Genomic DNA, 26,714 nt, shown 5'->3' on the forward strand with positions numbered 1-26,714 from the left:
GCCCGGGCGCGGCGCTCGGGCGGGGGTTCGGCGGCCGCGCTACGGCGCCGCCATTGCTCCTTCTACGGCGGGAGGGGGGGCGAGACCCCCGGCGTGGGCGCGCAGGGCCCTAGAGCCGCCCGCCCCGCGCTGCCGGGCCCTAGAGCCGCCCGCAGCGTCCCGCCAGGCCCTAACGCCTCCCGCCTGCCCCGCAGGGCCCTAGTGCCGCCCGCTCCACAGAGCCCTAGAGCCGCCCTCACGGCCCCGCCGGGGCCCAACGCCGGCCGTACAGCCCCGCCGGGCCCGAATGCTGCCCGCAGTGCCCCGCAGGGCCCCGGTGCCGCTCGCTCGCCAAATCCGCCCCGCCAATGCCGCCCGCGCATGCGCGGTAAGGGCGGGAGCGCGGCCGTGCCCGCGGCAGCGCTGCGTGGATTTCTCCGAAACAGCGGAATTTCGACCTTTCGGCCCCGCGCCGGGCGTCCCGCAAGGCTGAGGCGCCGCGGCTTCGGCCGCGGAAAGGAGCGCGGCGTGCAGAGAAGAGCCCGAACGGCCGCCGTGGCGCCTCCCGCTCGGAGCTCCCCGGGAAGGGCGTGAGGAGTCCCGCAGGATTCCCGAGGTGTTGGGAAGGGACGGGGGCACAGAATGCCGCTCTGTGTCACTGCTGTCAGTACCGCGGTGCTCCCGGACAGCTGGGGACACATTCGGGACTGTTTGTGTGGGGTTTGCACCTCCCAGGTCTGGCTGTGCAGCTCCTCGGTGAATGTTAAACTTCACAGCCTGGAGATGCAGCGCCTGAGGCTCCTTCTGCAACTCCATCTGGGAGCTCCTGGTTGGAGCATCACCCTCTCCGCCTTTCAGAGCCCTTAACTCCATCAGTACCACAGGGAAACTTGGAGCAAGCTGCTTTTCAGCACTAATGCTAACAAAAGCTATAGAGAATCCTAAAGCAAGTTACCTTTTCCATGCACTAAACAGTGCAGAGAAATCCCGGATTAAAATGTTCCCTCTCTCGTCCCTGTGGCTCCGGTGTGGCTGTGGTCCATTCCTGCTCCTTGTGCCCTGCTGGATCCTACATTGGGAATGCTGAATGAATACTCACCGTGGGAACTGGAATAGGAATTGGACATCCACGGGACCCCCAAGGATCTCCGAGAGTTGATGAGATCCCGGGTTATACCCATGGATCCAGGGTAACTCTGCAGAGGTGGAGAGTGCTGCTCACCAACGAGCCTCAGCAGTGGCTTCCCATTTTCCACTGTTTTCCATTTACAACAAAACCAGAATTCCTTTTGACTTTGGCTGCTCTATTCAGACACTTCACTCTCAAAAATGTCCAAGGAGATCCCTGTAGAAACTGTCTGGAGAACCAATAGTTTTCAATTACTCCCTCAGGCTTGCACACCATAAGATTTACAGTAAATACAGATCAGTCATCACCTTTTGATTAATATTTGCCTATTAATTTAAAATTCTTATTAGTCTGAGAGCTACTGTGATTCCTCTTTCCTATTTTATTCCTATTCCAATTTTCCAATTTATTATTCCAATTTATATTTTATTATTATTATTATATTTATTATTACCTATCCCATGGGACCAACACTATTGTTAAAAAGTGCTTCTTTTCTAGCTAAAATACCAGGTTATATTTGTTATCACTGAATACAAATATACAAATCTATTTCCTGCAGAAATTTTAATTTACTGCTCAAGAAAGGCTACTATGGATCATAAGGTTTACATAAAGAATATGAAATAAAATGTGAATATATTGAAAGGATCATTATCTAAACACATTCAGTGATTAAGAGAAAATGCAGAATTCAGCACTTTAGCCCAGACCCAAATCTGCTGTTTGCATGTTTATGTAAATCAACCAAGTCCAGGTAGATTCAATCTCCCAGATAAACCACAACAAGAAAATTACTGATTCAGTCAGATGTAGAAATAATAGAAATATTTAAATCAGGTCAGGGACTAAGTAAAAGGGTATTTAGAAAATGATGAGCAAAACTCAGGCATCAATCAATCTGGGAATTAATCTTTTTAGTAAACTCATTTTTGTTAATTTTGCAGATTGAATCAGTCCATGACAAAGACTTTTTACAGGAAGACTGGGAGCACAAATACAAGGAGAACTGGAGGACTGGGAGGACACAGTAATGGAAATATGGAGAGATTTACCAGTACAAAGTGTCAGATGCTGAGTCTGGACTGACAATGAGTGTGTCTGCAGGGAACTTGTATAAACTACAAGTGGCTGAAGAGAAATAGTCCCAAATTTATCACAGAACAGCTATGGATCAGAAGTACAATACAGCCACTAAGGAGACAAATGTGACCCTTTAAATTTAATGGATCACATTCTTTTCACACGAGAGAAGGAACTATCAACACTGAAATAAGTATCCGGTGCCTTGGCCATGAGCCACTAACTGGAATATTGTTCTTGGCCACTCTTTTTCAAGGAAAATTAATTCAAATAAATGCAAGCAGGATGAACAGAAACAGAACTTTGCTTTTGAGAGGAGGCTAACATTTAATTTGGTCTAAGAAGTAAAGGGTTTAGGTCTCTCTAAGCTTCACTAGAAAAATAAACTCAGCTGCAACAGTTCAACTGATGACAGACACAGCATTATAAATACACTGGCACAGACACCACAGCAAAGCTGCACTACCAACAGGTCTGAGACTGCCTTCCAAGAGGAGTCAGGGCCAAATCCCAAATATCCTTAACACAGGCCTTTGCTGCTAAGTCTGGGCAATTACATCTCCTACACCCCCCGAGGGGATTAACTCCTGCTCAGCCCCTCATCCCCGTTTTGGCTGAACATCCCAGGAACATTCCCTGCATTTCTCAGCCAACATCCAGTATCAGTTCCATGCTCCAGCAGCCCGTCAGCCACTCCTGGCTTTGCCCAAAACAACTTCCAACAAAAACATTGCACGTGCCCCTTTCAGGAATGTGTGCCTTTCCCTCAGGGATGAGCCAAAGGCTTTAGTTGTAAGTCCTGCTTTCCCAGCTCCAACGCCAGGCTAGTCACACACAAAGGGCTGCGCTGTGCTGGGCACAAACCCCTTTAGCTGTTCACCCTCACATGCTGGCCGTGCACGGGCTGGCTCCCTTTGAGGTGTGAGAAAACCCCTGCTTTTGGAGAGGAATGCTGCAGGGAGAGATTCCTTCAGGAAGTCCTTACAAGGGAGGGTCTGTGAGCCCACCAACCAACTCAAGGAAGCGTTAAGGTTGGAAAAGACCTCGGAGATCACCAAGTGCAACCATCAACCAGCACCCCCACCACGGTCACCACTAAACCACATCCTCCAAGGCCACATCCACACGTTTTTGAACACTTCCAGGGACGGGGACTCCACCGCTGCCCTGGGTGGAAGGTGGATCACCAGGAAAACCAGATACATTGATCATTCTGCAGTTTTCTCAACTTTGGAAATCCTTCCTAAGCTTTCCAAGTGTTGTTCTTTAAACCAGCCAAGCCCCTGGCCTGGCTGTATCAGGTGTGTCTCATTGAAACACACCCCACCACTGCTGCCATCCCACTAAAACACCTCTGCAGGGGGAGACACAAAAGATTCCCATTATTTCTTTTTCCACAAACACATTGCACTGTTCAAGGTTTTCATCTTTGAATTTAATTAAAGAAAAATGTCTCAAAGTGATGAAGCATGTGTGACTTCCAGCTTCTTTCAATGGCACAAGCCAGTGCAGTAAATTGTAGAAAGCAAGCTCAGTTAGAATTTTATTTTCATTTAAAATAAAAAATAGAGAGAAAACTCTCCAGATGTGAGGTCCTGTTAAAAAAGTGGCTGTTCACTTGTAAACAGAATAAAAGTGTTAAGAACACAGTTTCATACAGCTTAAACAAAACCACTTTTCAGAAGCAATACAAGTATGTTACAACACTGTAAGAACACTGAAAGCAGAAAACAAAAGAATGGCAGAAGAATCATGTAACATTGCTTACTAAAGTGATAAATAATTTATGGTAAATGTTAATAGCTTGACATTTTTATTGCTCCAATGGTAGTGTGTTGACAAGAAAATGTAGCGAACTGTCAGTGGGACAATAATAAACATCCATTTATGGTTTTGCATACAGAGTTTTGTACCTATCAAGAAAAGCGTAAGAATTTTTTTTGTATTTATCAAAACCACACCAGATTTAATAATTTTTTTTCCTGTTTTAAAGTAACCCATTTACAACTGAACCCACACTCCCTAGACTTGGGTGTGCCTGTTTGAACACTTTTGTGTTCCTCCTCTGGGAAAGCACCTTTGCAGGTGCAGGTGGGGAATCACTAAGGAAGAGCTTTGATGCTCTGCCAGTGTTAATACTCTCCCAGATACAAAACTTTCTAGATACAAACCCGAAGATATCCTGGATAAAATCTAGAAACAAAATTAGTGTCAACATGCTTCTGTGAAGAAATAAAAACTGATTTGGTAGACAGTAGCTGCTTTTAAAAATCTGCTGCAAACTCCCACTCCTGAGAGGGACCAGTTCCCTTTTCTCCTTCTCTGCACAATGGTGTTGGAACCAGCCAAGGCACTTTCTTCACCACTTCCACTCACTCTGCTGACATTAATCTGTTACATTGCTACAAATTCTGACAAATATCCTCCACGAACACTTCGCCAACTCATGCTGATCATTCACTGTCAAAAATGAGATTTCCAGCCTCGTGAGACAGAATTACCTGTGATGTTTTTGTACTAAAGGACAGCCCAAGCAAAAAGAAACCTGTGGACAGAGTTCACAGCAGTACTGCCAGCTGCCTTCACCTTTCAATGAGCTATGGATCCTGTGTCTTTCACATGCAAATATAATACTGCTGCTAGTTTTGCATTTTAATGCAAATTTATCTACTTATTAAAACATGGAGCTTACTGTAAATGACAGGTTTGGCTCTGGTTCTTTACCAGCTGCTTTATGGCCACATAATTAAATGTCAATTAAAACACAAAGACATTGTTTGAAGACTGCACAAAGAATAATTAAAGACAAATTAAAATGTATAGGATTTATGTACTTAAAATGTAAACCTTAAAAACTAATATTATGTGCTTAAGTGTTCAAGGCCAGTTTGGATGGAGCTCTGAGCAGCCTGGGCTAGTGGAAGGTGTCCCTGCCCATGGCAGGGGTGGAATGACAGGAGCTTTAGGGTCCCTTCCACCCAACCCATTCTGTGATTCCATAGGAAGTGCCTGTTCTCCCAGTTGGAAAAGTACAGTGAGAAAATCGAGTCACGTGAAAAAGAAAATCAGAACCTGCTGAGATTTCTTGAGTTTTTTGCACAACAAAGTTCTGGCAGAACAGTAAGAAACTTCCATTGTTCTGTTAATTACTCCAGAAACTCATTTGTCAGGGAAACCCAAAGAACTGGGTGTGCCATTTCAGTTTTGGTTTACCCTGCCTTTTTCTGCCATTATTTTCTCTGCTTCCAGTTAACACTCATCCCCCCACCAAAAAAAGAAATAAATTGGACACAACACTTTGCTTGGTTCTGCAATGGAAATCTGAGTTGCAAGGTGTAGCTAATGGTAATTTCAAACAACACAGGAGATTTTTATTCATGTTACAAATGCAATAACACATTTAGTTGTCACAAATCTACCAGTCAAAGTTTCTGCATGAAATGTGCAGATTTCAGACTCTGAACTATCAGTCTGGGACTGGAAACAGCACCAACTTCCCTCTGAGTAACAACTTGCATAAAACTGGCCTTCTGTAAACACTGTGTACAAGGAATCTGACCTACTACAGCCATTAGGATGCAATGGTCTTACAAATACTGTATTTTAATAGCATATTGCAAACTGGAGAGATGCAAATACATTCAGAGGAAGCCCCAAGTCACCCTGAAACTAAAAAGCAACTTGGGATGATGTTGCAGGGAGTCAAGATGCTGCAAAGAAATGCCTGGACACTGATAATGAAATCCACCACAACTTGCAGATACTCAGTTATCTGCTGGGTTTTGTTATTTCTAGCTAGAAAAGGCAGAGAACTTGCAACAATTTCCATTTGCTTTCTTTTATCGTGTAGTCTTGCTTAGGTCAGCCATCAGAGGAAGTTTTTCTACAATAACTTCCCTTCCTGAGATCAGGCAAACAGGGAAGAATCCAAAATAATACTGAATTCCACAAGGCATTTGTGGCTCTCCAGACAGTGCCTGACTGCCAAAACATATTCAGGAGCCCTTTCAACTGTTCCACTTCCTCCCCTCAGCATGTTTTGAAACTCCACTTTGACTGAGATAAAACTTACTTCCACCAGAAGGGACATCATGTCACTTAACTGTGAAAATGCTGAAGTACAACCACACACCAACAATAACAAAGGTGCTACTTCAGCTTTCATTTGGCTGTTCCTAATTTTTCTCCTTTGTAATGAAGATCTCTGATTCAAGGTTAATTTTTCCTGACTTCAAAACAAAATAGAACTTAACATCCATGTATTCCTCACTTAAAAAGAGACTTTAGGGTATTTTGTTAATAGCAGCTGCCATCTACCCCACAAATGCAGCTTTTTCAGAGGTGAAGATTTCAGCTTCATATTTGAAATACTTTTCAAAATAAAGACAGAAATGCTATGCATTTTTCATCCATTTACTAAACAAAGTGCAACTGAGCCCTACACATCTGCCATACATACAAACTCTTTATGGCTTTCCCATAAAACCAGTGTGGATGGGTCTGTACAATCCCAGGGGAACGAGCACATGGAACAGATGCTGGGGGACTGTTGGCAATAGAATAAGAGCTATAATACATTCTGTAAACCTTGGCATACACACTTTACATTATGCAAAGAGTCAATATTTACAAATCCATAGTGGGTAAATTAATGCACCCCCCTAATGTAAATGATGATTTTGCAAAGTGCAGGACAAAACCAGTGCTGTTGATTGCAAGTCCTATGCAAGCAGGTTCTACTAAAATCATTACTACTGGAGTTTACCTGGATATTCCTACTGAGGGTTTCTAGGATTGCAACACTTAGGATGAAATATAGGATGCACATTGGAGGACAGCAAAGAGAGAAATTAATAAGGCAGCATGCTCAGAACAAGTTTAAGCAGCACTGATGTTAAGATCCCTAGTGGCAACTCTATCAGTTATTGGTAATGTTAAAAATTCAGAGTGCAACATAGAAGCCTCGTTCAACATAAAAAAATGTGCAAATTGTTCTCTTCTTAACAAAAGAAAGTAACAGCGAGGAAGATTTCTACTGAAGAACATTTTTAAGTCACAGCAAAGTAGACCATCTTCTTTCCAAAATCATCTACAAGGCACTAAGGGTAGAAAATGACAGGTAACATGAAAGACCAATGTTGTTCCTCAGTCAGGTCGAAATATGGGGTATTTTGGTAAGAACTCTATTAATATTACCTGTTCAAGAAGGGAAAAAGACAAGAACAGAACACAGTAACCAAAAAGTTCAAAGCTTCAGCACAATTTCCATGCAACATTAGCTAATTCATAAGGGTAAATATATCTGAGATAGTCTGTGAGGAGGGCATGTTCCCCAGGGTAACAAAACAGAAATTCCAGTCATTCTGAAATAGAGGGATTCTGGATACTTGGGGTTTTTTGGGGTGGATCTCTCCCTAAAGTCTACACAGTCTTCACAGCTACATGTTAAAGTGGATAGGGGAGTGGTAGAACCACAGAAATATTCGAAATTCTGCTTTCCTAAGAGGTCTGTCTTGTTTACAACCATGTGAAATTTGGAGCTGGCAAAAAAAACCTACCAAAACAAACCAAAACCACAAAAGAAAAGGTCCAACCAAAAAACCACATTACTATAAAGATGCAATATTTCTGTAAAATTATTTGAATTAAAGGAATTATGAATACAACTTGAAAACGTGGATAAGTTAAAGAACTAGGGACTGGTGCTGGTGTGGGAATCACTCCAATGTAAGTCTCAGTGGGTCTCCCTTTTTCCAAATTACAGACCAAACTGCACATTTATCTGGGAGAGATCTTTTTGCACAGGGTCACTAAGTGAAGGATTTTCTCTATTCCATCATAGTTCTGTTGAATAGCAGTAAGAACAGAAGCAATACTCACATACTCCATCATATTGCTAGTTTCACATTTCCTTTTACTCAGCTTCCAGTGCAAACCAAGCTAAGGAAATAATTAACATAAAGGATTAGCACAATCTTGTTTGGATGGGTAATGCAACAAGCATCAGCTATACTGAATTATAAGGATTTATTATTTAGGATCAGTATAAAGTATGGAATTACAACAAGACTCTAAAATCCTTCATGACAATATTCCTAAAGCTGAAAAAAACAAGTACTCTATTCTTACCTTATGATATAGTCTGTTATTTTCCCATTCTAGTAACTTCTGAATTGATCTTCTAGTCTAAAAAGTAAGTCAGAACTGTATCAGAGAATGGTTCAGCAGCCAGTCTCATCCAGAAGAATCTCACTACTACTGCATTTCTGGCTTAAGTTAATTTATAGTAAGTTAGATTTATTTATAGTAAGTTAAGTTTTATAAAAGTAGAACCAAGTGAAGAAATGATGAGTGGAAATCTTATCACTTCAATCTCCCACTCCCCCTTTTTTCAAAAAAGGAAGCACCCATGGGTGTTTTGTTAACTTAGAATCATTAAGGATGGAAAAATTTTTAAGATCAAGTCCAGCTTAGGCCTGTGACTTTTCCAGAATTCATTTAGTTAGTAAGAGACCCTTTTGAATTTGCTGGTTTTACCTACCACAGCCAACAACAACACAGAGTCTCCCACATTCTCCTGGGCAAATCCTGCAGTCACTGCAGGTGTTCTGCTGACAACACAGATTTCCAAACATGTAATTTCCAGATTTTGCTAATGGAATTGTGATCTGGATCTTGAAAAAAACCCTCACCACCAAACTCCAGCTCACAACAACTGGTGTTTGTATTTTCAATTCTGGATTACCAAAGTGTGATCTTTATGTCTCTTTCCACAGCTGTGGAGAGGAGATGATTTCTCAAGTTTCAGTGGCTTTTAAGATCACAAGGAGACAACTGTGATGATGCTGCAGGGTATACATTTAATTTTAATCACTGCATGATTGTTATCACCCTCACACCCCCACGGAAGTGCCATCATTTTCCCTACTTGGTGCATTTTCTCTGTAGCCTTGAGAATTTCATTAATACTGCAACACCACATGGGCATTTATTTAGATTTTCACTGGTACAAGATACTAAATATGGTTTTAAACCTGCAAATACTCCATTTGTATCTCTCAGGCATATTCCTCTGCAAAAATGACATTTATAAAGGCAGTTCAAATGAGCTAAAACAAGTCCCCTAACTTTTTAGTGATGCAGTTTCAGTGATGAGCACTTCACCAAGTTAACACATTAATGCACTTCCTAAACATTTACTGCTGTGATAAATCAATTCTAAATGTAAATCACAGAGGTAACTGAAATCATATTTACCTGATACTACTAAAGTGCTTTTCAGAATTATCACTTTGAACCCCATTACAGAAGTGGTCAACTCTCTGTTGGGGGGGAAGTCTCTAGAAAATATATTGGTGCTTGTTCTTAATAGAAGCAGCACAGTAAAATATGGCAAATAAACCACAGCTCTGAAATGTTGTGATATTTATTGCATATTAAAAAGTGATTTTTAAGTTAAAAAATATTTATTCAGGGGGTGGGGCTAGTGGGGATGCTGAAGAGGAAAAGTGATTTTTCAGTCTGACACACTTTGAAGGTCAGTGTCCAGTTCTGCACTCATTTAACTCAATTCTTAGACCTTGAGAAATCCTGGAAATTTAAGGTATCATATAGTCCATCCTGTTTGAACTGAGATGGGATCAGCTATTCTTAAAACTATTAATTCAATTGGTAATTTGGTGTCATTTCATATTTTTTCTGTTTTCTCAGGTGGAGACCAGAATAGCCTTTTGAATGTGAGACCAAACCAGGGTTTGAAAATGGGGAAGATATTAGGAGAAGTTAGTTAATCCTACCAGTAATTAAAAAATCCATAGAGTAAGATGAAACATGGACTCACTCTTTTGTTAAGACAGACCACGGGCCACAGGCTGCAGCCCAGAGTGCAGCAGCAGCACAGGCAGCCACAGAGCAGCCACTTCACATTGACAGGGAGGTTCTTCTTCAGGCAGGCGTTCACTCGGCTGATGCTGGTCTTGAATTCCTCGGGGGCCACCTGCAACAGAAGGGCTCAACTTCAGGGAGAGCCAGCACAGGTGTATTTTCTCAGAAATTACCTCTATGGTTAAAATGAAACGTAAAATTGCACAATCTTCTAAAGCACTGGTCACCCAGTGAGCATGAAAAGTAATTTTCCTGCAGCAAATTCATTTCTGGTGCGTGCTCTGCACAAACTTGAATTAAAAAGCCAAACATCTTTTAGATGAACAGACTCATCCATATTTATTGCACCAGTAATTAATCAATTGGCCTGAAAACACAGTGAGCTCAAATAAAATCAGAATTGGGACACAGCTGGGCAATACATGCACTGGCTACACTGACCAAAACCATGGAAGAATGACAGATCTCTGCTTTCAAAAGGAATGTGGGAGCTTTGCAGTAAAAATATGTATCACAGAAAGGGAGAATATTGTCCAAATTAATGTCATACCAATCTAAGCCTCCACTGTGCCTGGGTGAAGGCTCTGTCCACAAATAACTTCCTGAAGTGGCCCACACTGAAGCCACAACTTCCCTTGTGGCTGCTTCCTAAAATAGGGAAGCCTAGAAAGAAATACACTGGATTGTATTTAAGGCAGAGCAATGCAGCTTGGTACAGGGTTAGGAATAAAGCCTACTTGTTGAAAACTAGCTGTTTGAAAAAAAAGGAGTAAGTATTTTATACCTATACTGCCACTGCAGAGTCACAGTGGAACCCCCATTTTGTATCAGAAATAAGCTCTTTTCTCATCTACTCACATACCCCAAAGCCCTCATCTCCCTACAGAATCCAAGTCACTTCCATCTGACAAGTCAAACATGGATTTGAGGCAGTAACTCCAAGATGACACTCTTGACTCTAACACAATCCAGCATTTGAATGCACAAAGCAGAATAATCAGAACCAACTTCCAGAGACTTGACCAGGCAGGCACAACTCAAAACAATTTAAAACCCCATCTTTCCTAACTACTTGCCATGTTGATGAAAATCCCCTAGAATGAGTCTGTACACAAAGCTGTGCAACCACTCCATAACCCCCCAACCAAGCAAGCCCAGCTCTGCTCATCTGACTCTGCAAACAAGGGCAGCAGCACCAACAAAAGTGTTCATTTAATGACAAAGATCCTTTTCACCAGGGGCAAAGCCCCGGGGCAGGAAATGGAGAGGACCTGATGCTGCTGCCTCTGCCTATTGACAAGAGCTGAATTCTTTAAAGCATTGCAGGAAAGGGAGTAAATAAATACAACATCTGTTTCCTGGCCATTCAGGTCACCAGGCACTACGGAGTCAGGGGCAGCTGGGCTTGCACACAAGCCAGGCCTACAGTTAATAACATAAGAACATAATTTAAGTGTGATTATTTTATAGCAGGAATTATTAAATATACAGAAAGTAATTCTTTTTCCCCCTCCCACATTAAATAGGCTGCTTTGTTTGACATCTACAAATGGAGCAACTAAAAAAATTTGTCTGTTTTACAACAGACACCTTAGTTTAGGGGGGAAAAAAAAAGAAAATGGCCAAAGAAACCCCCTGAGATCCTTTGTACTGGGACATCTGCAATGACAAAAAATCCCATTGTAATGTGCCAAAGTATCCTGTACTTGCATGTCTCTGGAACAAGGTTTCATGGATTTCTTTGCCAGTGTCAGATCTTGTACTGGGACATAATAAATACCAGATGCACATGAGCAAAACCATTTCATCTTCAACGTGGGAGAATGTTTTGGAGGAAAGAACATCTGGGCTGGTTGTTTGCAGTAACCTCAGACAGCTGCTGCAGTCACACTGCCTCAAAGTAAATTGAGATTCTTACATTAATTGGCATTGTCAACTCTTAAGGAAGTTACATGAGCCTCACATTTAGGTATCTACAAATGGCACTTCCTTTGATAAATCTTTTAGAATTTTACATTCTGCTTATTTGAAATATAAAAATAAGTAGGGTTTCTTTTCTTGAACCCATTTATACTTTCGTAATGAGACTCCCTAAGAGAAGAGAATGTTTCCTTTTCCTTAAGACACAAAGTTCACTGGACCTTGACAACAACCCAGCCCAGCCTCCAAATCCAGCTGAACAAACCTGCCAAAGACAATGGAATGGCACGGCCCAGAATTCAGTTTAACAAGAATAACCCTTATCAGTGGTAACATTCAACACAAAGAGAACTCAACCAGATTCTTAGAGCACAGCTGGCAGAAAAAATTTGGACCTAAAAAGAAAGCAAAGGGAGATTCCCTGTTCCTGTGATAATTTTTAGGGAGTCACTGTTCACATCAGGTTAACAGTTTGATCCTACGTTGTGAGAGCAAAGTTGAAGGACTCTCCTTCCTGCAGAGCAAACGGCTAAACCAGAAACCAACTTTGGATGCCACTAAACAACAGAAAATTTCCATTTCAGGCATTTTGGTCTGACGTTTACCTCAATATAATATTACGAAAGCACCACTACCTGCTAACTCACCAAATATTTTCATGTAAAGGTGAATCTCTTGGATACAACATAAGATGAAATTACTTAACGTGGTTTGGCTAACCCAAGCTATTGGATTGTTTCTGCCTTTAGGAAATGGAATTACAACAAGTATTTCTGTCACTAATGACACATCTTCATCTGAAACTAAAGGAACTGGAGATCAAGATAAGCCTCATGTTGTGATAAACAGAAGAAAGCACAATTTTGTTGCTCAGTTTATAGCTCAGTAACAGTTAAGCATTGTTATACAGTGATTAAGAACAAAATACCTGTAAACAACTGTTCTAATCTAATAATGAAATGGAATCCAAATGAAAGCCATCACAGAATTGTTGATTTTCTGGCACAATTTTAACTCCTGCCTTTCTTGCAGGTACAGCTATTGAAAGGTGTATATGAAGTGAGCGAAGTATTTCAAACAAACAGAGAATTAACAGCTCCTCCTGCACAAAGACAGCTCCCTAAGAAAGCCTAGTTTTGAGTAATTCTGGAAATCTCTTGGCGAGTTTGCGTCTGGCTCTTGAAAAGAACGAGATAAGCACTTTGCTCCTGGCTGTCCTGTACACCTTGGGAAGGGACATTAGCTCCTTTTAGGAGGGAAAAAACAAAAAAAAAACATAAAAGGAAAGGAGGGGGTGTCATAATATTTTACAACAGGATGCAGAGGATCTCCAAACACAGGAAGGGAGCAAGTAAAGCCCAGCAGGCCTGATCTTTCTCCTTCAATCATCACGATCACCAACCCTATCAATCACACGGCACAACGGGATCACAATGCCCAGCCCTCCCTTTATGGCTCACATTGCCCTGCACTGCACACTCCTCTCTGGGCAGGACCCCTTTTGTTTCAAGATCAGAGCAGGAAATTCCACTTTTCCCCTTAAGGATCACTGCCTCCATCATTTTCTGGTCACCTGGAGCAGTGTGTGCACTATTGTGCTCCACATCATGGAGAGTATTTTGTTGAAAGCTTGTTTAAGAGAAGTAATAATCCTGTAAACCTGAAGCACACAGAATTTAAATTTAACCACCATTTCAATTTAGGCCAAGGTCCAATTACATTATTAAAAGTTAAATATTGCCTCTGTATCAAGTGTAGTCAAATCTTTTCTTACAACATTCCTTTGAAAAGAAGCCTGGCTTGGGATTTACAAACCAGGTGAGTTTATGTCTCATCCTGCAAGACAAATATTAATCCAGCTCAATTAGCTAGGCCCAACATCTGACCTACCTGGGATTCTCCTTTCCTTTATTATTTTATTGTCTATGCTTTACCCACAAATGTACACATTCACCTCTCCCAAGGAAAGCAACAAATTAAGTCTCAATTAAACACTGAAGGTGTAATTACAAGCATGTAGCTCTAGGCTAACCTACAACAGCTATGCAGGCTCTGTAAAAGCAGGGAGACTGGGAAAATGGATGAAGGAGGAAGGGGATTCCAGATTTCAGAAAAAGAAAACTAGCAGGCTTGCTGCCATCATTATGTGGATGGGCAAACTGAGGGCAGGAAGCTTAAGTAAATTACTAACACAAGAGTATGGCATAAACCCCAAAAGTTTGTGCTTCTGGGAGAAAGGTGTAGCTGCAGAGTTTTCTCTCATTAAGATTTTCATCCTGCTTAAAAAACCTACATCTTTTACACCTGTATTTATTCAAAAGAAAATCAGTACCACTGAGAAATGCATCAAGCCCATCTAATGGCTTCATCTCTTACACTCCATTAGCAGATGGGATATATTATTAATATCATTTTACAGTGGATAGCAAAGCCATTAAACTCAATGATACACAGGCAATATGAATAAACTATGACATTGTCTTAAGAGTAGCTGAGGACTAACGCACGTTAAGAGTAAACATTTTAATCCCAATTTGTAAATATACAATCGCTGTTATTCATAAATTTTGATTTCACAAAAAGCAAAAAAATTACATTTTAACAACAGAAGAGCGTGAAGTGGTTTCTCAGTTGACTACGATACTGATTATTGTGAATTATTTAACAGGGTATTTGAAGAAAACCTTACTGGAAAAAATGACTGAATTTTCATTTTCAATAGGGATTAAGATGATTGACTGCCTCAACCAGAGGAAGAAGCAGATTATTTATTTCTTGCAATTGATGAAAGTATTAAAAACCAAAAGACCCACAACTGTGGTTTTTAATGTCTTTCATGGCAGTGTGTGGCAGGCAGGAAGAAAAATGTGTTTACTATCTTGTTTGATTGGTGCTCTCCCCTGACAAAAGGGAATTCATTTCCTTCCAAGGTCTCCTGGCTCAGAAAGCCCCTCAAATCCACAAGATAACAGAGCATCAAGATTCTCAACAGAGAAGCATCCCTATATACAGCAAATCCCTGCCCATGGCACTCCTGGAGCACTGATCACATCTACAGAACAAGAAGGGTAAATGCCAAGCAGAACTTCCTCTTTCCTTTCTTTGCTAAATTAAGTCCGAGCACTCAACTGAACTTTAAATTAAGCTTTTGTTCACTGTCTGTTTAACAAGAGGAGGACAATCAAGCAGAAAATGTGACAGCCATCGATGCTGGTATTAAAAAGTGTAGACCTGGTTGTAGGTTTGGTTTGTTTTTTTAATAATCCACATATCTTTTAGAGAGACAGAAAGAGATAGAATTATATAATCAAATTAAGTTTTAACATTTCTTACTAGGGATTTTCTACAGGCTTATTTATAATAAACTACAACTTGAGTAAAAGAACTTAAAATTGTTTTTTCCAAAATGTATTGTGGCTGTTCAGTGATCAGAAAGAGCTTCCCAGAAAAGAACAAGCCTCGCACAAGGTGGTGAAATGCAAAGTGGTGTCAGCAGCCCTCACACTGGAATCAGTAGGATTTGTCTTTCTGAGCTCAGTGAGACCCTAAAGCAAGGCCACAACTTCCAGGCTGACTTTCAGCACCCAAAAACTCCAAGCAGAACCTGCTTCTCAGGAGTACTGCTGTCAGAGCAGCCAGGCAACTTCAACACAAGGATTTTATTCATTGTACTCTGGTGTGAAAATGACAGAGGAAAAAGCCCAGATGGATTTGGCAGAAGCAGGAGCAACCATCCAGCTGTGTTCAGAGTATTGTTGGTATGACTCAACCTCTGCAAGAGGCTGCAGAGGGAGTGGAGCTCTGTGGGATGACATGAGACAAAGGAGAAAGAGCCAAATAAACTTTTTTCTTCACAACTTCTGGAAAAGATACACAAGGGGGATATAAATGGAAGCAAAAGCAAAGCACTAGAGAGTAAAACAGCAGGACAAAAAAAAATCAAGAGAAAAAGAATTAAACAATTAAAAGATTAAAAAAATACAATTATGAAAAGAATTTAGAACTAAGAATTTTGTGAAAGTTAAATTAATAGCTACAAATTACAGTTTCTTATACTTGCATTTAGTAAGATGACAGGACTCCAGAGAAAGCAAGAGACTTTGTCACCACTGATTTTCAAAACTAAACAGTATTTGTGAAAATTACTAAAAACCTACTTAATTTGTAGCTTTAACACTATATTTTGTTCTGTAAAGCTTCAGATAAAATAGATTCACTTCCAGAGATCTGTCTAAACAAACTCAAGGCTTGTCAGGCATACTCAAAAGAGAGGTTCAGTATTTGAACTGATTTAATTCACCCAGGAGGGAGCACAAACTCCAGGTATTTAAAAAGCAAGGTTAAATGAGTCTTGCTTTCAGGTCTGCATGGAAACAGTTGGATCCACGGTAAGCTTTGCTGTGCTTGGAATGTCAATAACGATAACAATCACTGCAAATCCTTCCTTCTTGTTTCCAGCTACACTGAGGGACTGGGCAGCAAGCAGCTGGGTCACACAGGCCACAGGTAACAGTCTTTAGTGGGATCATGCTCATGTATGCAACACAGAAACCACTGGATGCACTGGGTGTTCCCATTGAAAAGAACAGTTTAATCTCACACTTACCTTCCCTGTCAGAACAGAAGGAAATTCTGTATCAAACTTGTTGCTCAAGCCAAACCTTGAAAACAAAAGAGACAAACAAAATATATTCCACCTAACTTATTTTGTTTCCCTTAATAAAAAAAAAGAAATAAGAGTTTTAACTTTAAAAAGAAACCATTATTAATTTGATTTGTCCTTACATTATTTCACGAGCTTTTGATCTAAGTTTACGTAAGGTCTCGTGTACCATTCATAAGGTCATTTACAGACAGAAACCCAGCTTTACTTCAGTACCTCCAAAAGTGCAAAAATTCTTTTCCAATTGGATGGCAGTAGCTTTCAATCTTTGATTTCTGGAAGAAAAAACCCTCCAGCTGTGAAATCCCAGTTTTACTAGGTTCAACAGTCCTTTTACTTTCTTGCACATGCAATTGTTCCACATGCAACAGATGAAGTTTAAGGAACCCATTCATCATCATCTTAGAAATTTATAATCATGTGCTTTTACAAACTTGCTTCAGGCTGAGTTAAACTACCTCATGCAAAACATGTAAGAGCCTACACAAAGGACAGTTTTACAACAACTATGAACTTCAAGGAAATTAAGTTTTGGGTATCACTGCGACTACTCTTCACTGAAGTGTCCTGGGGTTTGAGCAAAAGGTTTTCATTACAACCACTGAAAGCTACAGGGAGCTGGATTTGGCTTGTAAATCTGTCACCACTAATTCCAAAACTCCTGAACCTCTAAAATTCAGTAATTTAACAAAATACAGCAGCAGCTGGCCCTCAGCTACAATCTGTATGTTTGATGAGAGCTTAATGTTAATTTAGTAAAGTTAAATATATTGTACATCAAGTCAGCTCTGCTAAAGTATCTCCTGAGTATCTGTGTTCAAAAAAATCAAAATACCTGGAAGAATTACTGCCAAAAAGAGGAGCACAAATACATTTGGTATTGTAGGAGTTATTGAAGAAACAAACTTTGCTTTGAGTCAAACTGACACCTGCCATACTTCAAACTGGTCCCTTGTACCAATACCAGTATTGCTGAAATATCACAGAATTGTGGAATGGATTGGGTTGGAAGGGACCTTAAAGACCATCTGGTTCCAACACCTTCCCCTGGACCTCAGTGCCCATCATTATATCACCCATACACACTCCTGTGCACTCTGTAATAACTCAGATATCCAAAACTGACAATGGCAATTGTTCAGAAGTACGCAAAAAAGTCAAATCAACCTTAAAGGAGAGAGAGGAAAAATAGAAGAACTTGTGCTGTCTCTAGAAATCCAGTAATTGAAATGTTTGGCAACAACACTGGTGAAGTTCAATCCAGTTCTCCAATGAATAATTTAAGTTAGAGCCTCTTGTAAAGAGCTCTCTCTTGTAAAGAGCGGCAGTTGTGTAAAACATTACAAAAAAACCCCAAACAGCAAAAACAGCAAGATTTTAGGCAAGCACAAAGGTTACTAATATAGCACATTTCCATTCTCTTTGTCATCTGGCGAGTCAGCCTCCACATTTTGTACCTTTTCTTTTTAAGCTGAAATCTCCCAGGTTTTGTAATGTTATATATTTAGTTTTAAGGAAGCTTGGAGAGCAATGAAGTAGCCTTTTCAGTCTTAAAAAAAAAAAAAAACAAGACTGAAATTATAAAGCACATACACAAGCTTGCTTTGAGGAACACAGACTTTTCTGTGCATCAGCAATGGAACAACCTGAAATGATCACAAAGTAGGGGCAATCAGACAACAAAATAAAAGAACTCCTGGAAAATTCAAGAATTATTTACTCTACCCATATAACAGACCAATTCCACTAAATTATGCCAAAGGTCCATCTTGTCCACAGCACTGACTTAGAGTGGCCAAGAACAGAAGCTTAGGAAACAGCAAATGAAATGAAAAAAAGAGCAAACATGTGCTAACTGTTCCCCAGAACCTTCCACTGACCTTCTACAACTCAGAGTTCAAACACTTCCTAAACCACACAGGTAGTGTCTTTTATCTCACTGATCACATATATTCATTAAAATTCTCATTGCACCCCAATTTCCATAAAGAATGAGATAAATTAGTGCTTTCTGATTAATAAATCTGATTAGGAATGCAAGATCACAATATGTTTTGGGTTAAATTTCAAGGCTGATGTCGTGAAACATATTAAACCCCCCAAATTTTTATCGGTTGCCAAAACACTCCCTTCAATTGCAGCACATCCAAGAAACCTGAGTTACAGAAAGGCATCTCTCACACTGACACCTGTGAGTGGCTAAATAATTTAACTTTATGTTTTAACTATATTTAAAATACTATGTTTAGTAAGAATCACTGATGGCCTTTAGCTCAGTTTTACTAAAATATCTCTAGAAGCTTTACAGAATATTCTGTGGTTATTTACCACAGAGTTTAGAAACATTAAACTCCTGTTAGATCAGGCAGGAGGTTGACTCAACAACCAAATAAAATAAAGAAATGGAAGCAGGATGTTATACAGTTGTATAACTTTGCAAGCAGCTTTGTAGAAGTACTGAAGTGTTATTAGAATCTTTAATGTAAAGAAATTATTATCTAAAGTATTGATCAAGAGGAAGTTAACTTAATTAGACTTCCTACAACAGACTAGTGATCTAGCACGAGCAGGCCTATGAAATCTTCTAAAATTCAATATATTTAAAAATCACTATAGCATCAATTCCAGTAGCTGTCCTTTAAGTCATATAAAACATCAGTTGGTGGTGATTTATTTCTGGGCCAGTTCTGTGACTCCTCAGTCAGTGCAAGCTGCCCAAAGTGTAACATTTAGAAATTCAGATCAGTCACCCACGTCCTTCAGCTGCACTTTTCTCACTGCATGACAAGTACCTCTACAAGCCAGGACTGTTTCCTATAGGCTGGAACAGAACTAGGATGACCTCACTTGCCAGTTCTGTCCCTCTTTCCCTCTTTTCATGGATGGCATCAGGCAAGTCCCATCACCTCATTTCCCCCCATCTGTAGAGTGGGGAGAACACAAATTGTCCTAGGGAGCTAAAATAAGAGAAATGCCTAAATCCCTCAAATTAAAGACTGAAATGAACATCCTGAACCAGCAGCTGCAAAACTCACCTGCAACAGGTACAAGATAAAGTCTGTTAGTTCATAAAGCAGGAGTTCAGCTTTTCTGTCCCCACAACTAAAACAGGAAGACTTTGGGAACACCTTCTCACATCTAGAAGAGAAATATTTACAGGTGCTTTGCCTTTTTATTTCTTTTGACTTAAACCTCACCTCATTCTCATTTCTCCCACTAATGTATTTCTAGATAGTAATCAGCCTTACTAGACTGCACAAGTAAAACCTGTTTAGTCAAGCTCTCCAACCTCCTTTGAGCACAGCTCCTTTCCCCATACCTAATCCAGGTTATGTTTAACCTCTCTGGAAGAGTGGAGCTCAGACCCACACTGCTCTTTATGAGGTATCAGCTGAGCTTTGTCCAGCATTAGAGGGTAAAGATGACATCCCTCAAGAGCCCTGAGCTGAAATCTCCTTGAACATTTCCCAGTTCAGGACATTTTCCTGTGGAGCCAACAGAACTACCCAAGAGAGTCCTTACCCATGGATGATGTTTTGGAAAATGAAGTTTTTGGTAACGAGTAGAAGGCTGAGGTCATTTGCTATTTTAAATATGTGGAAGATGGAGCAATACTAGATAATAATCAAATGTCATCTTATCTCAACTGGCTCTTCCCTCCCTTCCCCAGCTGATGACAATAAGCTTTTCATCAGCACCTGGACTGTGGGTCCCTGGGGCACTCCTACAGAAAACAGGATAGAATACCAAAAGTTCACTTCTAGCCAAAACCAGGAGGTTTGCAGACTTCAGCAGGAATCACAAGCTGGATACTAATGGCAAAAATATGTTTAATGGCTAATTCATTACCTCATTACCATCCATCCACATGGACTTAATGATACGGAAAAATTACAGCAGATAAATAAAACCTTATAACCAGGTTACAGTTTGTTTACTGTTCTGTTTTTGCCTTTGCTAGGCATGACTCAGTCTTCACTATAAACATGTGTGGAGATACTTGGATACACTAAGCAGAGTCACACTGACTATGAAAGAAACAGCAAACAAGGTGTTTATAACTCATCAAAATGGAATTTCAGAAGAAAAGGCATTTACTAGGACCTAGTAATTTATCTGTGCTAAAATTCAAAAGCTTTCAAAAACAATACATACAACAGAGAGAATTTTTTCAAAGAATCCTGGACAAGATGAGCGTAGATTTTACCAACCATTTTTACACACATCCCCTCTGACTAAAATAAAACAAATAAGCTTTACGTGGTCACTCCTACCATGCACAGGGGTGGAAGGGTTAGCAAAAGTAAAGTGGGAAAAGCACGATCCTGCTAAATACCCTCAGAAAACACCTGGAATTTATATTTAGTCCTGTTGGACACTGCAAAGAAGTAATTCTGTTAGAGTGAGCAGCTCACTGACAAGGTCATAACAACAAAAACTCTCATGCAAGAAACTAACGCAGTGCTTTGAATCTACCAACTTGGGAGTTGGTAAGAGAACTGTACATGAAAAGCTGAAGCAGATGACCCTGGAATTTGAGAATTATCCCTTCTCTATACACCAAAAGTATTCAAGAAGGCCAGCGTCAGGTGAGGAACAGGAGACATCTGAAACAAAAATCCAAGGAAACGATGGCATTATAAAGATAACTGGTTTTGTTTTTTAATGTCTGACTTGTCAGGACATTTTCATTAGCAGTGCTCCAGACAGGTTCAGAAAACAAACCCAGGTTTTCCTGGATGACGTCTCTCCCTTCAGTAATTGGAGCAGGCTGCTTCTGCAGCCAACTGATTTCAAAAACAGCAGCATCTGTGTGATCAAAAAGTGACAGAGCTCCAACACACAAACTCTTTGGGAAGCAAAACAGTTCCCATTTAATAGGAAGTTAGGATTACATACTCCAGTGTCCAGGGTTTACTTGCATTTTATTGATAACATCCACTAACTGTTTTTATCAGTACAAGGAGATTTAAAAATACATCGTGAGCTGATAAAAGCTGCCTCCTACAATGCAGGTAGGTCCTGTTACAGGAAGAAAGCTGAGAGGAGTGGGAGAAAGGGAAAATAAGTTGGATGGGGATTCAGCTCAGGTGGTTACAAGGGCAAGTAGCTAGCTGAGGATTTCCACATCACTAACAAGGGTGCTTTTTTTTGATGTAGACATCACTAGTTCTTGGAGATGCTCCTGCCCATCCCAAAAAGATGCTGGAGCCAAGAAGGAACTGTAAGTAACATCACTAACACACAAAAAGCAACAGAGAAAGCAAAGCAGATGATATGTTTTTTCCAGTTCAGCACTTAAAATCAGGTAACTCATAAGATGCATACTTGGTATTCTCAGCATTTTGCTTGTGTTCCACCTCTCCTTTAGCCCGGCCAGGAGCTATTTGGGGCGAAGACACAAAGAAATTCCATCTGCACGAGCAAATGCAGTGCGGTGCAGCAGAGCAGCTCCCCACTGGCACCAGCTCAATGCAACCCTGATCCAGGCTTCCATGAGGACACAGTATCAAATCCAACACTACTTCCCAAGGGTAGGGACAGCCTTCCCCACCCAGTGCTTTTGCTGCAGGGAGTTAGATCACACTGCACCTATTTACAGAGAGAAATGTGAATTTTATGCAATCCAAAGACAGAGCCAAAGCAACACAAGCTTGGTGGGTCTCTGCAACACACAAATTTCAATACCTCCCTCCCAGCCATGAAAATTAATGTGACAACCAACAACTTGTTAAGGATGCACTTGGTTCTATTAATTCTTCAGCTTGGTGGAGCAGGAATGCTAAGAAAATCCCTACGAGTAAACATTACATATAAGGAAACACAGCTTGCTCATCTTCTGTTCAACTGTTTAAATGAGCAGCAAACATTCTGGCTCACGCTGTGTTCCAGTGATAAAAACACTCAATCTAAACCAAAGTCACAACTAAGTTTGGAGCAGATAAAGTACAGCACAGGCACGAGCCTCCTCTGCAGTGCAGTGTGGGGGCTCCCTGGCTCAGCTGTGGCACAGAAGGGTCACAGCGAGATGGTTTGAACAGGCTGTTCGTCCTCGCATCGCGTGGACTTTGCTTTTTATCTAACAAATTGTTTGGATAAAGAGGAGCAACCAGGGAGGGCTGCCAGGGCTGCGCTGCAGCCTCTGCACCCAACAGCCAACTCCGGCTGTTCATTCACGACTGAGGCTTTCCTCGAGCTACCGGAAAATACTGACGCTAAATGCACAACTCCCCTCGCAGAGCAGGTGAGGGGGGCGCAGGGCTGCGGCTCCCGGCCCCGCGGGGCGGGAGGCTGGGGCCGACAGGGCCGGGGCACGGTGCTCCCGCTGCCCTCACCCCTCCCGGCGCTCCCGCCCGGCTCCACCGCCCCGCCACACCGGCCCCTCACGCTGCCCCCCGCTCCTTCCTTACACGGTGATGTGCCCGGCGCCCCGTACCGCTACGGGATCGGGCGCGTCGCGGGGCCGGGGCAGCTCCTGGCTCCGCACCACGGGCTCGGGCTCATCCTGCTCCTCCTCGTCCTCCTCCTCCAGCTCGTAGATCGTGTCGAAGTCCGCCATATTGGGCAGCAGGACGCTCATCGCCGGCCCTCCCGCCGCGCCTGCGCAACGCCCGCCGCGGGCGGGGCCGCGCCTCGGAACAGCGGCGGGAGGGCGGCGCGCAGGCGCAGCCAGACCCGGCCGGGGTGCGGGAGCGTGGCCGCGTCTGCAGCCGCACTGTGTGGGGAACGGCCCCGGGCTGCCCGCGTCCCCCAGCTGTGCGGGCTCTCGGAAGGCGTTGCCCCCCGGGGAGGCTGCGGGGAGCAGGTCGCGGCCGGTGTTGGTGGTCGGAGGCGGCCGCTCAGGTGCGCGGCCGCCCCTCGTCGCTCCCGGGCGGCGGGTAACGAGCCGGCCACGGGGAGCTGCTGAGAGAAGTTACTGTTGGTGGTTATAGGGAAGCCGGAATAACTTCGTTGAACTCTTTAACTTTTTTTGTAAAGACTCCCTCTAGGCCTTTCGTGTTACCTCTACTGTCGTTAGCATTCCTCACTCCCCCGACCTCCCTTCCCGCCGCCCGCCCCTCAGGCGCGCGCTCGCGCTCCTTCCCGCTCCTCAGGTGCGTGAGGGTGACGAGCCGGCGCGAGCAGCTCCTGAGGGGAGTTTTAATTCGCTGGTTACAGGAAAAAAAAAAAACCTTTTTGGATTTTAATTTGCTTTAAAAAAAAAAAAACAAACCAAAAAAACAATAGAACAAAACAAAACCAAAAAAACCCCCAAAAATCGCATCAGCTTTCGGCGTAGAAAGGACCTGAATATCTCTACTATTATTATCACATTTATAACTCCCCTTCGCGCCTCCCTCAGGTGCGCGCGCGGCCCTTCCCGCCTCCGGGCCGGTGCGAGGGGCTCCTCAGGGAAGACGGGGGCAGATGCTGAGACTCCTTTTCCTTAAACTCTTTTCCAGGTGTGTTTCTGTAGAGGTTTAAATAAAAACAGCCGGGTAGCGCTTTCCCCCTTCCCCTCTCGTTTTTGCCCTCTGTGTCGCTCCCCGGGGTGGCTCAGGTGAAGATAAGGGAGGGCGGGGGCTGTAGAATTTTCTCAGAGCTTTGAGGTGATTGTCTGGGATTTGTTGGTGGATTTGGAAAGTGGTAGGTACTTTTAGAAGGTACTCTTAAGAAAGAAGCTCACCTTCTCCTGCATGAAGTAAAAATGGGTCTCCATCCCTGTTTGTTGTTTCCAGGAAAATATTTTTTCACAAATCATCTTTATTGTTTTTCAGGAGTTTCTAGACTGCAGCAAAATGCAGATGACTTGACGGTGAAAATTTTTGTTGCCTCCGAAAGTAACATTATATGAGCTACAGTTTTATCAGTGCTGTGTGCTTGTACTTCAGCACATTATCCATCTGATGTGGAGCTGCAGGTAAATCACACTCTAAGCTAGAGAAAAAAATTGAGACAAGTTGTCATAAAGTGAAATTACATGTTCTATGTTCTCTGATTTTTGTCAAAATACATTTTTTTTAGTGTTGAATGTTGTCAGTAAATTGCAGAGAAAGTAAGTCATTGACCAAATATTTAAAATACATCCTGTTTAGAAACATGATAAAAAAATAGAGAAAACTATTCTATACTTAAGGATCTGATATTTTTTCTACTCATCTTCATCTTTATATAGATTCATAACCCATGGAAAGAAAGTGTTGAAACCAGTGAAATAAAGTTATATATGGGGGTATTAAAATAAGATACTTGTCTTCATTTTACTCTCAGTTAAATTCTGGATGTCTGCTTTAACTGGTGTGAAAACCAAAGAGGTAAGTCTTGTAACTGAGAGCACTGGAAAAAATGATAGTTCTGATGCTGTGCATTTACGTTATAGGTTTTACTCTTCAGTTGAGCTTGTCTTAGTTCGTGGTAGCTTTGGTGAGCCATCCACAGGAAAGGTCAGAGAACCATAGAATGGTTTGGATTGAAAGGGAACTTAAAGCTCATCTCATTCCACCCCCTGCCATGGACAGGGACACCTCCCACTATCCCAGGCTGCTCCAAGCCCTGTCCAACCTGGCCCTGGACACTGCCAGGGATCCAGGGGCAGCCACGGCTTCTCTGGACAGCCCTGCTCTGGCTCCCCTGGAGAAACTGCAAACAAGCTGCAATGCCTGTTTTGACAACTGTATCACCATGAGACTTTGACCACAAATCCTTTGCTTTTTTGCTACTTCCCCATAGATTTTAGGACTCATGATGCTTAGAACTTGTGTGGGACTCCAGGCTTCCAAAACCCAACACCTGAACCAATGCTGAATTATGCTTGACTGGTGTTCTGAGCACAAGTGCAGTGCCTGGTGTCCTCTTGGCCAGCATTTCCCAGGAGAAAGGGCTAAATGCAGACTTCTGGGTTCAAGGCTATGTGCTGGTGCTGAGCAAAAGCCAGAAAAATCGTGGAAGAGTTAAAAATGCTGTTCTTAGCTCATTAGGGAAGCATTTTCCAGCACTGTCCCTGCAGAATGCTAAATAACGTGATGAAAATTAATTGCTTTTTCTTCATGGTGCTACAATATTTCTTGTTTTCCCAAAGCTTTGTCTGACTGCTGATTTTTATCAACATTACTGATGTATTTCCATTTCTTAGACTATTCTAACCTGACAATTGAAGAGTTTTCACAGGTGCTTCCAGACTCAAAGGAATACTTTGAGTAGAGGGCCACAGGTGGGGTTTCCAGCTCCTACCCAGTGAGATGTGAAATGCATTTTCTTAAATAATTGGATGAAGATAAGTTTATAAGATATTTGGTATCTTTTTCCATGCTTAACTATTGGTGCTGGTGGTTCAATGGCAAAACTGGCTCCATGCTGGATGAGTGGAGGAGGAGTTGTGCTGTCTGACGAGGTGTGCTCATTGCTCTGGAAGAAAGGTAAACCCTGGGAACAGACTGTCCCAGGTGGCTAAGGAGCAGTCCCTGTTCTGCTCATGCAAATAAATGGGAGCAAAAGAGGCAACATGTGGGGTTTAGACTGGGATTTCCCATGGTTGTGACACTGTGCCCTCCTGGCATGATCCAGCTTTCACTGGGATAAGCACTTCAGCGCTGACTTGGGATGTGGATCAAGCTCTTTAAGAGGATTGGTGTTTGATTTTTTTTGAGCATTTAGGATCCCCCTTGGATGCTGTAAAGCCATGCCTGGTTCCCATTCCTTGCATGTGTTCCAATAAAAATGTCTTGAAAATTTTACAAGGATGGAAGAGCGAGGGACAAGCAGAATGTGTGCTAGAAATTGAAATGAACCCCATGGACTTGTCTGCAAGGATGAACAGCTGTCACATGAGATCTGACAATGGTGACACTCGGGTGTTGGGGCAAGATGTGGCAAACACGAACACGTCCAGCACAGTCTCATGTTTAATAGAAAAACCTCCATTTAATGCAGCCTGGGTTTTGCTTTAACAAACAAGCCAGTGTTACAGACATTTCAGTGGACATTGTGCCAGAAGGACACATGTGATGGCATTAAGGCATGAGCTCCAAAGCAGGCAGTGCAATAATTTGCTGAATTGAGTGTAAAATGAAGCATAAC

The 26,714-nt window shown here is 42.0% G+C and overlaps 1 protein-coding gene and 1 long non-coding RNA gene across 3 annotated transcripts; one reads left to right on the plus strand and one right to left on the minus strand.

Annotated features, from left to right (window-relative positions):
- The first annotated feature begins 240 nt into the window (after positions 1-240).
- LOC125333415 lies at positions 241-4,089 on the plus strand. Its single transcript, XR_007206844.1, has 2 exons — positions 241-1,183; positions 2,056-4,089. It is a non-coding gene; the product is annotated as an uncharacterized LOC125333415 (long non-coding RNA).
- CHIC1 (cysteine rich hydrophobic domain 1) lies at positions 3,605-23,256 on the minus strand. 2 transcript variants are annotated; one of them, XM_048319293.1, is made up of 6 exons: positions 23,069-23,256; positions 16,602-16,656; positions 10,032-10,187; positions 8,321-8,377; positions 8,072-8,131; positions 3,605-7,387 (listed from the first exon to the last, which is right to left on the minus strand). In XM_048319293.1, exons 1-6 carry the CDS (start codon positions 23,236-23,238, stop codon positions 7,337-7,339), a joined length of 549 nt encoding a protein of 182 aa, XP_048175250.1. In that variant the 5' UTR covers positions 23,239-23,256; the 3' UTR covers positions 3,605-7,336. The 2 variants fall into 2 exon arrangements, with proteins under 2 accessions (XP_048175250.1, XP_048175251.1); XM_048319294.1 differs by lacking the exon at positions 8,321-8,377.
- Positions 23,257-26,714: the final 3,458 nt, after the last annotated feature.

The sequence above is a fragment of the Corvus hawaiiensis genome, chromosome 14 (assembly GCF_020740725.1).
Source record: "Corvus hawaiiensis isolate bCorHaw1 chromosome 14, bCorHaw1.pri.cur, whole genome shotgun sequence".
Lineage (NCBI taxonomy): Eukaryota > Metazoa > Chordata > Aves > Passeriformes > Corvidae > Corvus > Corvus hawaiiensis.

Coding starts and splice junctions, on each gene's coding strand:
- CHIC1 (XM_048319293.1), bottom strand. CDS start 23,238: ATGAGCGTCCTGCTGCCCAATATGGCGGACTTCGACACGATCTACGAG. Junction 10,188..16,601: donor CTTCTGTTCTGACAGGGAAG/GTAAGTGTGAGA, acceptor CTTCTGTTGCAG/GTGGCCCCCGAGGAATTCAA. Junction 8,132..8,320: donor ATAACAGACTATATCATAAG/GTAAGAATAGAG, acceptor TTATTTCCTTAG/CTTGGTTTGCACTGGAAGCT.